The 17,385-nt window shown below is 42.4% G+C and overlaps 1 protein-coding gene across 2 annotated transcripts in view; it reads right to left on the bottom strand.

The window, feature by feature from the left end:
- The window catches only part of PROX1 (prospero homeobox 1), a 52,103-nt gene that overhangs the window by 16,021 nt on the left and 18,697 nt on the right, over positions 1–17,385 (bottom strand). For both annotated transcript variants that reach the window (XM_081025861.1, XM_081025862.1), the window contains exon 5: positions 12,485–12,679. In XM_081025861.1, coding sequence (XP_080881987.1) covers positions 12,485–12,679 — 195 coding nt within the window. The remainder of the gene's footprint in view (positions 1–12,484; positions 12,680–17,385) is intronic.

The raw sequence follows: 17,385 nt of genomic DNA, 5'->3' as shown, positions 1-17,385 counted from the left end.
GATCACGTAAAATGATAAATCTTGGAAAATAGTTTCCACATTACAGGAAATGCAGTGGCCTTGACACCATGGCCTTTCATCTTCTTCCCCCTACTTCTGCTTCTGGTCACTTTTCTGCCTTCACTCCTCCTCAAACCCCCACATGCGTTCTCCGTGAAAATAGTATCTTTTATGAAAAGTCACTTGTAGTACCAGATTTTCATTAAAAATGTTCGAGTAGCCTTTTCAAAACCGAAATGGGGTACACTAACCATAAGAAAGATAAAAAGCACATCTTCAAATGCCTTGTGGGAGGATTTGATGCCTACCCACCACAGACTCGTACACACCCACAAAACTCAGTGCAAAAGACTTGCGTGATCTGGATTGCTATTATTGGGGAATACTTACAGGAAAGGATGGTATTGCTTTTGCAAAACTTACTAACCAAGCCTAGCAGTGAAGGTAGTTATACCATGGAAAACAACTAATTCTGTCTTGAAAGAACGGAGATGTTGCATATTATGCAGGTATTAATAACATACGATGACTGCTGATTGACTGGGCTGAGGTGTGGCCTGGGTGGCATGTGTATGGGGACAGGTGTACAGACGCCCCCTCCATTTGTTCAGGTCCTTGTCACCTCCTAGAAAGCCCACAGGCTGGAGGACTTCACTGATGTACGTCCTCTTTGTTTGGCTGCCCTAAGCCAACACAACAACAAGTCAAGTGAGCAGCAAGTATAATGATTAGTGCCAATTCAGTCAATAAATTGTTTATGAATTTGAAAAATTAGTCTCTGTAATCCCAGCAAGGGAGTTGCCACGTCTCCAAAGACACTCTTGAGAGATGTGCAGAGGGCCTTGGGAGAACACTAAAATGGGCACTCTGGAGATGTTTACTGAGATAATTAAGCCACAGCAGAGCGGCAGGTGGAAGTGGCCCCATGGGGACACCGCCAGGATTCTCAGAGGACCCACAGTCACTGCTTAAAGCATTGCATCATGCCCAGGATTTATTTAGAGAATGCAGAATGTCTTCTATGCTAGCATCACAGAACTTCAGACCTAGAACAAAGCCTTGGGTATAGTCTTAGCAGTGTACAGGTGAGCTAAGTCGAGCCCAAAGAGGCAGGTATAGCCTCCAGTCTGGTGCACCTTCCACAGTACCTTGGCGTCTCATCACTGCCCTTCTTATCCGGAGACTCGGACTCCGGAGATGTTCCCGAGTGGTGTCACTGTTAACAGCCACACTTGGGGGCAGGAGGAATCACTTTCTCTTTTGAAAATCAGTTTTGCACCGACCTTTTGTCCCAATTCCGATGAGAACTTTCTGTTTGCTCATTTGTTTGTTTTTCTATTTAGGGTCAGCAGGAAATAGCGCAATAATTGGGTTACTGACAGCAGGGACAAGGTAACTTTTACCTGGCCCTACAAAGGAATAAAAGCAAATGCTTAAAGTACGGCATGTCCTTTGTGCTAATATATTCACGTATATTCATGTAATTCTCACGACAACTTTGTGGGGTAGGCCGTATTATCTTCCCCATTTTATAGGTGAGGAAACTGAGGCACAGAGAGGGTAAGACACCTGCCAAAGTTTCAGTGCTGGAAAGTGACAGAGCCAGAAGCCATGCTCTTAAGTTCTACACTACGATTAGTCCAGGACTGCTGACATTGTAAAGACTCTCCGGAGGATTTCCCGTTTAAGATTTCAAGGTGATACTTTTATATAAAATAACAGCTACTTGGAAGTGAACATTTTGTTTCCTTCCTGAGAATGATTTAGAAACCACAGCTTTCTTGCCTTAGTGTCGTTTTTATAGATTCAAGCCCAAGATGAAGGCTCTATCTTTACGATGTCAAATACTCCTGTACTTTATTTACAAAAACACTGAACACATCTGGGCAGCCTGGTGAAATCTGCCTGTTTTTATTTGGCTGGATGTGTCCTGTAGAAAACTATCCGATTTGCCAGAATACTTGTACTTGCCAAGAGTCTCATAAATTTGTCTCTTAAGATCATTTAACCAGTAAGTGCTACATTCTTGAGATACAACTCAAGAAATCCAACTTCCGAGGATAAATTTTTGGGGCAATCAAAAAAGTCCCATTGGGTGTATATGTGAGGTACACTCACTAAACTGTGGTGTGGCTGCCCACAGCTGGAATTCTACTCCATTGTCTCCTAACTGTAACTGTCCTTTGTGAAAACACAGTCACGCTGGACGCAAATTACAGAAGGGCAGCTAAAACGAGCAGGGGCAGCCCACTTACTGTATGAGATGAGATTTTTAAAAAGGATTATAGCTCCTTAATCTGCAGAGATGAAGAGTAAGGGGAGTAATGATATATAAAATCAGAAAGGAAATGGAGAATATAGCCACAGCTCTGTTCACAAATCCCAGGATATTATAACAAGGGATATCCCTTTGGAGTTCCAGGGAAATCACTTTAAGGGCCATAAAATGAAGATACTATTTTCACAGCAGGTAATAAATTTAGAGAATTATTATCTTGAGGAGTGGTATATTCTGAGACTGGAATGAGGTTTGAAAAAGGTTTAAATAAACCCATGGGTAATAAAACCATAATGATCTAATAATGGGAGGTTGGGAATTCTGAGGACATCCTGAGTCTTTTGAAAATGATTCAATCAATGACAGGTACCAGCCTCTCTCAACGTGCTCCCTGCCCAGGGCTGGTGGCCTACTGATCGTTCCACCTCTCTCCTCACTTTGTCAGCTGGCTTGTCCCTAATATTCAGAATAGGGCTCAGTGACAGAAAAGCTCAGGAACCTATGAAATATGGCAACTCATTCCTTGGAGGAAATGCTCTTTAATCCTTACCAGGTCTTTGTCCTAGGATTCTGAGTTAGAATTTAGGACATTGATCTGACCACGACTGCCATAAAAATATGAACTTACTCCTTTGGGTATCTGTGTTTTACTCAAAGAAAGAGAGACATGAAACCATCGTATGTTGGTGTGGTCTGGGGGATAAAAACTGGTTAAACTCTCTGTGGGGGAAGCTGCTCATAATACGCTAACACAGATCAATTAATTCATTTTAAGGGGAAATTAAACACACCAATTACAGAGCACCCATGACAGCCCAAAATATTAAGCTCAAAAATTCACTGAAGTTAGTGTAGAAACCAGCACACCTTAACTAAAGCTTTGATTCTGTTAAATACACAGAGTAAAACTTCAGAGAAATATTTTAGCTCGCTTCCAAAACAGTCAAGTGTTAATCACTTTCAATATCTAGTAATAGGTCATTGTCGGGAGCTGGGGAGGTTATGATAGCAGAAGGAGGGGGCAAGGGACTTTGGTTGGGGGTAGAGTGGAGACGAAGATTCCATTCAGAGAAAAGGAACCTTTAGACAACTATAACATGCACAGTGAGGCATGAAGAATCTTTTCTGTCCTCCCATTTTAGCTTGCTGAAAATTGGTAAAATGTGATCATGTGTAGAAGCAAATAAAAGAGTCAAGAGGAGGGGAGGGGTAGGGATGGGGGAGAATGGCGCACATCAAATAAGCGGTGTCGAATACGTAGTCATGCTAACCCTATCTACCATCATCAACTGGGAGAAGTTGTTGGGTATCTTTTCAAATTGCAAGTTTGAAAACCTTAGTCCTTACGGCGGGGAGCAAGTCAAAGTCACTCTTCATCGGGGGAATGGAAAAGTGGGAAGGCGGGAAGGGGTGGGGATGGGTTAAGGAGTAAGGGGTCACCTTGAGTGGCACTATAGACTTTGGAATGATTTGGGCCAGAAAACTGGGACATCTGGAGTTCAGAAGTTGAGGAAAATGGGGAAGAACCGGGAAGATGAATACATGTTCATCAGCTACACAAAAGAATGGAGCAGAAAGAAGCCTGGATTTGGGCACTCGCGTCTGGCAAGGAGGCCGGCAGCAGGGCTAATGAAGCATTTGTGGGGTGGGACGTTTGCCAGCGCAACAAAGAAGATGTGCTTGGGCTCTGCAGATGTGCCAGGGCCCCCAGAGCAAAATAATGACATAATCACCATCAGTGTCACAGACCAGACTGTACACAAGGTGACAGGGGAGGGAGGGCCTGTAATCCACACACAGGGAGGACTCTCCATGGCCCAGACGCCTGGGATGCAGGCAGAATGACCTACCTATCTCTAACTACATCTAAAATCCTAGGGTGAGACTTAACCCCATCGCAGCTGGGTGTTTTTCATGCAATCCCAGCCACTCCTGATGAGGCGACAGAAATCTGAAAAGCTTAAGACAGATTTGGACTGGTTGGAAAAGGCTGAATAAAGAGAAGCAAGGGGGAGAAATAGAAGGAGAGAGTTTTGAGTCAAGCTCCCTCTGTCTTCTGCTGAGTCCTGGGCTCACACTTTCACGAACTTGACCCTAGCCCTACAACCCTGAGGTGTAAATATTATCATGGCTGTAAATGTTTCATGCTGTAAAGAAAATGCAAGAAATATTTTGGGGCACCTCGGGGCACTGGGGACACAAATTAGAAATAAATGGTCCCTCTTCAAGTGAGTGTAGGAACAACTTGAAGCCAGGAGGAAGCCGCCCCTGCCCGTTTTAAACAAGGCCTCTCAGCAGGCCTTGTCACCTGCCTGTGGCTCCAGCTCTGTAAGGTGGGTGTGTTAGTACAGCTGTCTGGCTTTTAAGTGACTTTTGTCAGTTTGAAAGTGAAAGTCTGTTTGAGGAGCTGAAAGAACAATAGCCCAGAGCCCGGAAGAAGGGCTCATAGCACAAAGGACATAGACTACACCAGTGTCCCTTTTCATTGCTTCTAATGAAAGATTCAGAAGCATAACTTTAATTTTTTATGACCCCCCCTCCCCTTTTTGGTATGACTATATTAGTTGTGTCAACTTCCATAGACGGGTTCCCTTTAAATACCAAGAGGTCTGTTGTGAAAGTGTTTCCAAGGGCTACGGGGACAGAATTGGTTCTGGTCATCCTGTAGGTCCCTTCCTCCAGAAGAAACTGCTCTGAGGGACAGAGATTTCCTCTGAATATGGTTCCCTTTAGCCTTGAAGTTGCTGTGAATGTGATCTTAATCCTTTCTCATGTGCAAGTTTAACTGCTCCTTGGAAGAACGATTATATTTGTTTTTCTTGGCTTCATTCAATTTAACAGGAACAGTAGTATAATAATCATTAATGGTTCTCCTTTTCCTTTACTTCTCAAATAGCTGTCTCCATGTTGCGTCTTTATTTTGTGTCTCAGCCAAAAAGGGGGGAGGGAAACAGCTTGTATTTGTTTTATGTCATGCTACCAAAGAGCACTAAAGATTGGCTTAAGGCAATCGCTGAAGGTGAAACAGTATTTTTAAACTAGAAAAATCTGCTTTCAAGAACCAAAGCCCTACGTGTCACCAAAAATCATGTTTGCAAAAATACTTATTCCTGCAAATTTATACCGAGGCAGTTAAGAGAAATGAAGGAATGATCACTAAAAGTTCTGCCCTATGGCTGAAAAAGAACCAAACAGTTAAAGTAAAATAAAATCGTGGGTGGGGGTGAGTGGGGAATGAGGAAATTTGATTTAAAATGTTATCTGCCACGTGGAAAGGCATCACCAACTTTGGAACAAGCTTGGGTTCTCTAAATGAGTTTGCTTCATCTAGAAGAAATAAACAGGCTGGTTTTCAAAAGGCTGTTAGAACTTCTTCAGACATTTAATCCAGGATGGGCCGAACACAATGATAATGTCCCACTGAAAGCTCCAGCCACCACCAGCAGCTCTCAGAGAACTTGCTCCTTCTCTCCTATTGATAACCCTCTGTGGGACGAAGAGAAAGAACCGAAGCAAGGAGAACTGAATGTCAGACAATAGACATCATTCCACACACTGTCTCTGAACTTTCCTCATCTCTGAAGGACAATTAATTATGAAGGCCTTAGGGGTAGGTCAAAGCAAGGGAAAACCCACTGCTGTCCCAGCACCACTGCTGCCACCTCTGTGTTTGCTAAATGGCTTCGCCTGTTGGGGTACAGCCACCAAGAGAGCCAATAGATCATGGGGTTGGGGGGGGAAGGGGGAAGAGACGGAGGAAAGCAAAAGATTTTTTTTGTGTGTGCGTCTGCCCTTGTATAATTCTATTCTCACTGTGAACTCATCCATACACAAAACACAAGGACAATTTTTTTTTTTTTTTAAAAGAGAGAAAAGCCACAGGGTAGGTTGCAGCCGAAACGGCCTCTCAGTGGTGTGTTAAAAAGGATGGTCTTTTCACCAAATCATTTCACAGAGGCAAAACAGACAAACACAAAGAGTTGAGACTTTTTCTCCGACATTAAATGGAGTAACTGATAAGGTCAGACATATGATACCTAAAGACATGAATCTCTGAACTCTTGAAGTCAAAGGCCCTCTCTGTGCCGAGGAACAATCTTTCAAAGGAAATAGATCATAGAACTCCACTGAATCCGCTTTAAACTTTATGAAGCAGGAGGAGAAAAAGCTCTAAGTAGGGAAGCTTGACAGAAGAGCCTTGAACTCTTTTCTGAAGGAAAGATGAGACCCTCCCTAGGCTGCCACAAAACATCTTTTTTTTTTCTAAAGGCTCCTCTGAACTTTGATATGGGCCAAGACACTGCCATTGAAAGCCGTATAATTATGTGCTATAGCCACTGTAGAAAATGCTTTGTTCGCCACAACAAAGGACAATAAGCAAAGTAAAGCGACATTACACTGTATCTTTTTCTTTAAGAATGTTGAGAAAGGTCATGGGATGCTATAACTAATAAAGCTGTTGAGTAAGGAGGTTTTAAAGTTGATCTTACTGTGCTTGAATGTAACCCAATGACAAAAAAGACACGGGGAGCTAAAAATGCAGTGACATTACCAAATAGATGATAAATCAATGGGCCCACTTCATTATACTGACCAACAACACCTTGAATTCCGAAAGGACGACGTGCACAAATGAAGGTCCTCTGTGCACACACGCAATCCTACCTCTGCCCCACCCCCACCCGTTCCACCCCACTTCCACCCTGGCGTCTTGACTGCTCTCTCCTTCAAATTTCAGGCAATCATTCTATACAAGGAACATGTTCCCAGACAGCCATGTGTGTACATATATTTAGAGAACATTCATTCCGTCTCTGAAGAGATCAATTTGGCTTGTCATTTGGACTGGCAAGGAAAGGAATGGTAAGGGTTTCTTTGCCTCCCTGCCACCCACCAAGAGTGGGCTGTGTGATCGTTAAAACAGCTCTGCAGCTTTGAGGCCAAAAGACTGCAACAGCAGTAAAAGGTTTGCACTCATGTGCCAGTTTTCCAAATGATCACTCATATTTAAGTATCTATTTGGAGCAGAGGGAAGTGCTTCCTAAATCCACCTGTCCTCATTTTTCTTTAAAGAGATGGCACTGTGTTGAAAGACTTCCAAATATGTTAAATCTTCTTAAACGTGTGTTGTGTTGAAAGCGGGAGTGGGTTGGGAATGGCGGTAGGCATGGTGCAGAGAACATATTTAGTATGTGTATTTACGTGTGCCTGTTTGGGTCTGTGTTGGGGGGGTGGATGTGAGGGGTGCTGCTTTTTTATTTTCTCTAAGAGGGAAGTGAGAGAACACGGAAAGAGGTCTGCAGAAGTACTCTTCTTGCCTGTCACGTGACACCTAGAAAAAGTCACACCACAGGCACCACGATGGAGTATATGCCCAGTGTGATTAGTATCTTAGGAAATGGCATTAGTATCATAGGAAATAAGCCCACTAATCAATGAATGAAATTCCCCATTCTATTTATTTCTAAACTGTCCATCCGAAAACCTGGGTCTTTCGATGAGGGCAAGGGAGCTTAGTCACTCTTACTGGGAGAGTGGACCCTGCCTACAGATAAATGGCTGACCACTGATGGGCCTTGGAGGAATGCCTGGCTGACCACAGTGAGAAAGAGCGCTCCATGCAGCCTTGGAGACCATCACTTTCTTTCCTGCCACAGTGGTGAGGGCAACAACCAAAAAAGCAATAAAATCCAACTCCTATGTCCCTAAAGTCAGAAGTATCCTCCGGGATGAAAGCGTCCGTCCCATTCTCTTCTCAGCTTACACACAAGACCATGCCCAGCCCCGTAGTCTTGGGATCATTCTGCCTGTCTTAGCTGCTCCCTATCAAGTGGGCAGCCTAGGGAAGGCAGTCAAACTAGGCTGGTGTGTCTCGACGCCCGAGGTCGTGCAATTCACCTCTGTGAGTTACACCGGCCAGTTGCCTTAATTGGGTTCTTTGCAAAAACCTAGAAACCAGCCTGGGAAATTCATAGTGATCATTACCTTCTTTCCTGCCACTGGGGTGAAGGCAACAAAAAAGCAATAAAATCCAACTCATGTGCCCCGAAAGTCAGAAGTAGCAGTAGGATTGAAAAACTGGGACAGAATCCCAAACCCCCTTTTCCCTCTCTATGAAAAAAAAAAAAAAATTGGAAGCTCTTCAAAGTGAGGTGAAAATGAAGCATGGAAATATAGACCATAACACCTGGAAAGACAAATTCATTGTTGCCAATCTCATTCAATGTGAGAAGTAGGAGCAAAAGATGCAGCCTATAGTTGAATCCTGCTCTCCTGCATACAAACTCACGTTCAGAAGCGAGATGCCCCATTCCGTGCGATGGGGCCAACTTTCTTCCCCTTAGCACAAACGAAAAGCATGGTTCAGTGTCTTCTTCCACATCCCCTGGGATTTCTCAAGCTCTCACCACCCTAAGTCTGAATGCCGTGCCAAGAATCTTGGCAATTGTGTAAACTGATACAAAAGGCAGAACAAGCTCTCCCGTCACTCACAAGGCCCTGACTCATAAAGGCCAGGAAACGTAGGGTCTAGAAGAGGAGAGAGATTCAAGCCACTCCCTCTTTGCTAGTGATAAACGTCCCCCATCTGCTTTATTTTCCTGTGGGCCAGGGGTCAGCAACCACTCGAGCTTCGAGAGCCATCAGCAGCAGGGGCTGGAGGGGGATGGTGCTAAACAATGACAGAGGTGCCACCAGCAAGCTTATGACACAGGCAGAGATGGAGCAGAACGCTGAATATAGACAAGGGTAGCAGAAGAGAAAGAAGAAGAAAGTCGAAGCAAAAGAGGGACAACATTAGCCTCCTTTTCTCTCACTGCCCTCGCTGCTTCTCCCTGACCCCGCCCATGTAGAAAGACTTTAAAAACAGTATAAATTTTAGGCAAACTGAAATTTTTCTTGTATTCTTATCCATATTATTATTACTGCTCACCTTGAAAAGTTAATATTGGTAAAACACTTAGAAGAGTGCCCAGGACATTGTAAACAGTCAATAATTATTAGCTATTTTATCATTGCTGCAAACAACTAATTGAGACATTTAAAAATGCAATCAATGAGAGATTTTATTATTTGACCCGCAAATACGCAGTTGGATTGATATATATTCCTTTGACTTGACAGGGTCTTAGGGCATCATGCAGACATAACATCAGAGTCCCTCTACCAGGCTCCATCTCTGTTTAAAAATGTAAAGAGAAACAAGGGATATAGTTCTCTGCTCTGCCATCCTCTTCTCCTGCTCATATTAGGCTACAGATTCATTTTACTTGATCTAAAGAGGAGGAACTTAAGTGCAAAAGTCATGCAGTGTACACCATATCTGTTGAGGTATTCGGCTCGAGGTGCCGGGTCTACCTCGGGCTCGCAGCCACGGCCCACACTGGTAAAGCTACAGTGATAAGGCCAGTGGCTTTGGAAGCATCTCACTTAAGCACTGACCTCCATGCACACAGGCGCAGAAAAGAAGGGATCATCTTATCTGAAGCTTTTGTTAGTAAATGCTCCAAAACGGAGAGGCCAAATTCAAACACTATTTGGTGACATCGGGATCCCAGGTGGTGTGTGTGTGTGTGTGTGTGTGTGTGTGTGTGTGTACGTGCATAGGTACATGTGAGCATGTGAGCGGAAGGGGGCAGGGCAGAACCCAGGCTCCTGCTTCTTTGTTACCACATTTCCAGAAAGAGCCTAGTTTTTACTGAAGGAGGAATAAGACCCAAAATAGACCAATAACTTGTCTGAAGTCACATGAGAAGTGACAAAACTGCTCCCTGGGCCCCATCTCCTTGCGCTGAAGCGGTCTTAAAATAGACACTACAGATAAAGGCGAGGTGGCCTGGTTGGAAGTGGATATGATTCAGAAAGAGAGAAATATCAGATGTTAATCATATTAAAGGAGGATTTAGATGATGCTAAATAGAGCAGCTCTTTGGGTATCTCTTGATGCCAGCCGTCCCCTGTTTGTTTCATTTTGGCCCTTGCGCTGTGAGTAGGGGATTAAATTCCAACCAGGTAAGGTTTAAACAACCCTAAAAGGCCTAATGTGCACTGTCAGGATTTGTTCTCTCAAATATGTTACACAGCAAAACTGCAGAACTCATCCATGAATTTTGGGCAATTCTTTTACGAAGCTTGATGCATGCTGCTAAATGAATATTTGTCGTAATAAATATATAAAGTGTCCACTAGCACACAGTCGAATTCTCTCAGTTTAATGTTTAGAGCAATAGATTTATCAGAAAGGGATGTGTGGGGGGAGGGAAATGAAGTTCTTAATAAGATTTCTTTAAATGTTTAGCCATAGTCATATTCTTCAGCTTTAGAGGAAATCTGCTAGAGTGTTCCGTGAATACAGGAAACCAGTGCTCTGTTACAAGAAACTTTTAAAACAGAGACTTTAAAATTGTGAAGCAGTACAAGAAGGATCCCCACTTTTAACATGCTCAGCCAGAGAAAAACTTTGTTAATAACCCATTTGGCAAGCAACCTGTATAGATCTTGAAGAGCAATGATAAATTGGCGGCTCGTGGTATAACCATGCAAACTTTCAAAGCACAAGCACGACTTCAGCACTGTTAAGCTTCCACATTCAGTTCTTTCTAAGCTACCAGAATTGATCTGCCACGACCAGTGGGAGAAGGGCCGGAAAAAGGATGGGTCAGCAGTGTGGGCAGTGGGGGTCAGGTCCCTTTATTGGCAAGCCAGACCAAGGTGCCTCTCTGTCCTTTGAAGTTGAGAGCTTCCGGAGCATTTCTGGGTACGTAGCTATGTAAGGAAAGCAAGCATGTTAATAATATAAGGTCCCTGCATGAGCAGATGTGGGAGAAAAATTCCCATTCTCAAGATAGTAATAGAAGAAAAGGACCAACTTTGTCAAGTCACGGCCTGTCTACTCATCGTCAAGGAGTTCGGCCTACAGAAAACTCTTGCCACATTCCCACCTCTCACTATTGTTGCCTCAGCCAGCAGGGCTTTGTGCGTACTGGGCGATTTGCTAGTGTTGTCTCATAGAGCCATCATGTTGCAATGAAAAATGTTTGCTGAAGCACCACATTAGCCAGTAAAGAAATGCCTTATCCATAGCTGCACATGTTTATTGTTGCATGGATTTTGCTTTCTGAGAATGGTCTATGGTGTTTCGTGTGTATCTAGAATATGCATGTTGTAGATACTGCATTTCCCTGAAAATAAGACTTAGCTGGACAATCAGCTCTAATGCGTCTTTTGGAGCAAAAATTAATATAAGACCGAGTCTTATATAAGACTTATATGACTGGGTCTTATATAAGACCTGGTCTTATATTGTCTTATATAAGACCTGATCTTATATTATATTTTATATTATATTATATTACGTTACGTTACATTACATTACATTACATTACATTACATTATATTATATTATATTATACTGAGTCTTATAGTAAAATAAGACCGGGTCTTACATTAATTTTTGCTCCAAAAGACGCATTAGAGCTAGAGCTTATTTTCAGGGAAACACGGTATATACGTGTGCATAAGAGTGTACAAACTCAAAACAACACTCATGAAGTTACACATATGCAAAATAAACACAGGAGGTTCTCCTCCAAAAACAGCAAACACAGAAACAAAAACAAAAAAAAAAGATCTCGATGGATCTCTTTCTTATAATAGGTACTTAGTAAATTCTCATACAACTTCTTTCACAGAGGAAAGAAATGCTGATTAAAGACAGACACCATGGAATCACTGCCCCATCAACATTTCTAGACCTCCTTAGAAAACAACCTTTGCAGCTACCATTGCACAGAGCATATTTTCAGGTCAATCAACAAGCCAGAACCTAAACACGAAAAAGGCCTATGGGGCAGGGACGTCTTCTTTGGAAAGGGGACCTTTTTCTCTGGAAAGGGGACACTCTGCAAGTGTTTCTTGTTGCCATTTTCTTTGGATTCTCCAGTTCCCTTTTTCATAGCCAAATGGGTCTTCTATGGAAGCGGCAGAGTCAGGGAGTGGGAAAGGAAATGGAAGTGGGTCAGGTCCCCAGGACTCTGATGGGAACCACGGGGGTGGGGATGGAAGATAGGCCCCCCCATTGCTGCTCTACCTCTTACCATCCTGAGGGATGTTTCTGTGAACAAACCAGATTTGGGGACATTTCTAAAGCAAGTTAAGTTTTTTAAAAAATAAAAGAGAGAGGACCGAAAAATAAAGATGAGTTCCTACCTCAAAGTCATTTGCTTTATTGTAGTGCATGTTCAGAGCCCTGTACAGCTCACAGTCTCTGGTTATAGACAGCTCTTCAGTACTGGTGACTCCATCGTTGATGGCTTGCCGTGCATACTTCTCCATCTGAATGTAGTAAAACTCACGGAAATTGCTAAACCACTTGATGAGCTGAGAGGTAATGCATCTGTTGAACTGTTGAATTTAAATAGTGAAAGGGATAAGAACACCGCTATTTTCTTAATTTATTCTTTAAGCATTCGAAGCATTTTTCAAGTTCCCCTCCCCTCCGTACTCAGAAAGGTATGTTTTTAATTCCACCAAAATGATGGCAGGAGAGGTGAGAGCAATGATCTACTTACAGGATATAAAACCTATCGACAATGGAAATCACATCACAACCCTCCACATTGCGGATGGAAAACTCACATTCTAAATCTGATTTTCCTTTAAGCCAAATATCTTACTTTCAACGTTGTTCTTCATCTTTTAGGAAAACAAATTGCATTTATATACTTCTTATGGAAATTCATTCAAGCCATGGAACCCTGGGAAGAGTTATTATTTTCAAGTACCAGAGATGATCAGCCAACGATTTCACCACCAGCATGATTTTTCTTTAATGAGAAATTGTGTCATCACATGACAGCCTCGTTCAATGCTGCAAAATGGCTTTCACACAAAGGGGGAGGGATTTGACATTTGCTTATTTTTTTGGTAATGAGTGATCCCTATGGACAGCCCACTATGATTCCACCTGATGTTTGCACATTGCAGTCATGTCCAGTGCTGTCTGCTCGGACCACCATACCTGTTCACACACTTCCTACAGCCAGCATTGGAGAAAACTGCTTTCTGTTGGAGGCTGCCCTGCCTGGGAAGTGTGGTTAAGATACGGGGCACAGACGGCATGGACAGAAGCTTCATTACATTTTTTTTTTTAAACGACAAGTTACCATAACGGGATTTGGCTTTAAAACTTTGTTTACTGAGTTTCCTCGATGACCTTTCAAAGGAAGATGTCTTCCTGGATTCACTGCAAATGATACCATTCTTAGTGACAGCCCTCTGTTCATGTAAAGGACAGGTGCATCTCAACTTGCCAAGTCAAAAGTAAGAAAACCATAGTTTTAGATCAGGCAGGCTGACAGACAACCCTCCCTCCCCCCGCCTTTTGTCATCACAGGCATTCCCTTCCCTGGGCCCCCAGAAAAAGATATACATTCATCAAAAATCAACAAAGACCACTTATCAAACAGTGGCCATGAGAACATCCAGACTCCCACAAGATGACAGCTCAAGTGTGTATTGGGGCTGTAATTGCTACACAGAAAGTTGTTTCTATACTAGCAAAGATAATAAATGAATGAAAATTTATGGCAGAGAATGGAAGTAACAAGGAAACAGAAGCAGGGAGACTGCTGTTTCTCCCAAAAGGCCAACTTGCATCATAATTGCCATGAAGTTGCAAGGGCCCTTACAGATAATTGACCAGAAAATGATTAAGTCATCAGCAAATCGCTTCTGCTTGCAAGAGTTCAAACATGTACTTAACCTATCCAAGAATTATATTTTCACTCTGTGTGTCTGCTCTGTCTCTATTCAGCCTTGTGGGGAACCCGATTAAAAAGACAACTGAAGGACCCCCGTTATCTGATCTTCTGGTTGCCGATTTCAATAGAACTTAAACCCATTACGATTTGCTGAACTTGGAGTTCTTTCCATTTTATCTCAGCAGTAAAATACACTGTCCAAATTTCCAGACACTGAGATAAGGACTACAGGCCCCGTGACGGCTTACTGTTCCTTTTTAATTCTTTTAGAATAAGAAACAAAACATTACAAAATGATAGCAGGCTGTGCACTGGGGAATGAAAATTGCTTTGACATGGAGATTAGGCTTCTGCATTGTTACAAGACATTGTCTCATATGGACAAGGGTACTGTAGAGGAAAAAAATAGAAGGGTATTTTTTTTTTTCTAGAATGGTCATGAATGACCTAATGGGGAGGACAAAAAAGTAAGTGCACTTGCCATTATTTAGGAATGGGACATAAAGGGAGATTTAAAGCTCATTGTTAGAGAATGGAAATAACAGAGAGAAAGAATGGGCAAAAACAACAGACTCCCAAAACATGAGACAAGTGAAATGACCAGCACAACAGCTTGAAGAACAGAGTCCCCCTCCACTAGAAGTGAACTGGAATTTGTTTGGTTTTAGTGGCTGGCTAAGCCTAAAGCCTAAAGGCAGGCTCCCTCTTTTCCAGATATTCACCTTGGGGGAGAAAAAGTGTTAAACTTTAAAGAATTCATTTCCCCCTTTGTGTAGTGGCTGACAAGAAAAGGATCAATTGTTCTATAAAGGAAAGCTCTGTAGTGTGTTAATGTGTTACTGCAAAAACTAATCGCTACAATAAAGAGGCTGTGTTTCCACAGCGTACTAGTCTCTGTGACTTTGATTAATGCTTCCCACGGGACATCTCAGCCTCAATATGGGCTGAAGAAACTTCCTAAATATTCAATGAGCATGGTCAAAAGATGTATAAAACAAATCAATCTGACACCTTAATCTGGCTAGGCAGCAGTTGACTCAAGGGGTGGAGGGAATGAGATACGTCATTTAACACTGCCAGCTTGAAAAGCTGTGAGCGTCTGTTCTGAGAAGCTAAAATGACAGTGACTCTGTTGTACTCAGTGGTCTAAGGGTTATTCGTTTATACGTTAAAATCAGCGCCCACTCGTGCCCAGGGCAACGGTGGGGCCCTTCGGTCCTTGGTATCTCTCTCACATCTGCCCCCTTGCCCTTCTCAAAGAGCTTGAAGTCCCCATGAGCTGTGCTTTTGGTCTGGCTTGCTGTCGTGGGGAGGGAATTTAGTTGGACTCTGTGAGAACATGGAACTTTATTTAGATTCTTGCTCTAGGAGTTAAGCTAAGTCAGCCCTGGTTTCATCCTTCGTATACAGTGATGATGTATACTGTAGAAGTTCTCTCACTAAGGCAAAGTCTCTGAATTGTGCATTCTTCTTTCTTTCCCAGATAATTTAAAAGCATTTATCTCATACACAGACGGAAGTCACTGGTAGAGAGTGACTTTTCCTAAGGAAAAGTATAAAGGAAGATACATCACCCTGGTAAGGGCTCAGCTTCTGAAGCTGGTCAGAGGATTACCTCAGCCTCATACCATCTTCCAATAGTGCCTTTGATGATTTCTAGGTGACATGATATTAGTGAAACAAAATAGTTTCCACTAGCGTTGTTTCTCCTGGTTTTTGACTCACAAAACTAACTTCTGATCAGTACGTGAGAGGAAATGACTTTATAATTTGGAAAGGTTACTTTGCTAGAATTAGGAATTTTCTCTTAGATGAATGTGGCCACAAAGACATATAGGCTTCTGTCATCGTGACAAGTATTACTTGGTCCACAGACACACTGGATGTCTTTTTCAGGATATATGATGCAGGGTTTCATTTCTGATTAAGTCCTAAGGTCCCTTCCCCAATTTCTAGGGATCTTTCAGTTTTGTGGTTGTTTCTTGAATCCAGACTGAAATAAGATTTTTTGACTGCATATTCATATATAGAGAAACATGTAGTTATTTCAGCCTTGCAAATAATTATCCACATTTATATGTCTATAACTAGATATAGATAGGTATGTGTGTTTGTATACACATGTATACACACTGTATACACTTATACAGGTGTAGGAGTATAATCATCGTCAACATTTAAATTCTGGATTTTCCTCAATATGAAAGAAATCCAAGAATGCTCTGCCACTGTTTTCCAGAAAGTTTCTGGAATATCTTGCCTGGGTTCTCCTTCACTTTCTATACATGACTTTCCATTATCATCAATGTAAGCTCAGGGAATACAAATTCATTTGCTGCTAGCCAAAGAAAAACATAATTAAGAAAGTTAAAATGTATAATTCATTAAAAAAAATAGAAATGACCTTCAGTGATTTTCTGCTTTGCATTATATGCCCTCCTGCTTCCCTCCATTAGAGTGGATAATTGGGAGTTAACCAGACTCACATATACTTTAACAGCTTTCTCTCTGAGTACGGATAGCGTATGGGCAGGAATCCATAATCTGAATATTAGCGCTTTTTAAAATAAAATATTCGCCCAGATACTTGTTATTTGGGTAGAGTGAGTGATTATTTGAAAAAGCTGAGTGACTGGATGTATTCTAAAGGAATGGAAACAATTTCTTGTGGGTTTACACTGCAGAGTTTTTATAAAGCTACCAATCAACTGTCTCCCCACCCTTGCCCTTCCCCCTACCATGCGCGCGCACACACATGCAAAAACATGAGTGTTTCTCACATTGCCATCTACTGTTAGGTAGTGTCGCTGGCTCACAATGGCTGTTGCTTTCCACCCTCCAGGTGGCTGCATTTCAATGGTAGGCAAGTGATCCCTATGTACACAGTTTGTAAAGCTCTTTGGCCTTCTTGTGGATGAAAAGTGCTATATTAATAATATAAGGTATTGTCATTATATCACAACACTGCAAATCATTGCACTGAGAGGAGTGAAGGAGGCCCTAGACACACACACACACACACACACACACACACACACACACACCACACCACACCACACACCACCCGTATGTACAGTAACACTTCAGAACTAAAGTGTTGGGAGAATTCTCTGGAAGAACTTTGCCAGGTTCTACTAGGTTCTAGAAGCTGACCAGTCCTCAACCAGCTGACAAATTCTCTTCAATGTGTTTGTTTGAGATGGTTCCCCACCAAGTCCAAGCCCTTTTCCTGGTCTATGGTGTCATGCAGGCTTTTTTTTTGTGCTTCATGATTCTTAACCAGCCATGTAAGTTACTGCTTTTCTCTGCCTCCCTGCCTGTCCTGCCCAGTTTGTTGGCAATGAATGA

Source organism: Rhinolophus hipposideros (assembly GCF_964194185.1).
Source record: "Rhinolophus hipposideros genome assembly, chromosome: 19".
In the NCBI taxonomy this organism is placed as follows: Eukaryota; Metazoa; Chordata; class Mammalia; order Chiroptera; family Rhinolophidae; genus Rhinolophus; species Rhinolophus hipposideros.
The sequence above is the reverse complement of the archived record's forward strand: the minus strand, read 5'-3'. Positions and strand labels throughout refer to the sequence as shown.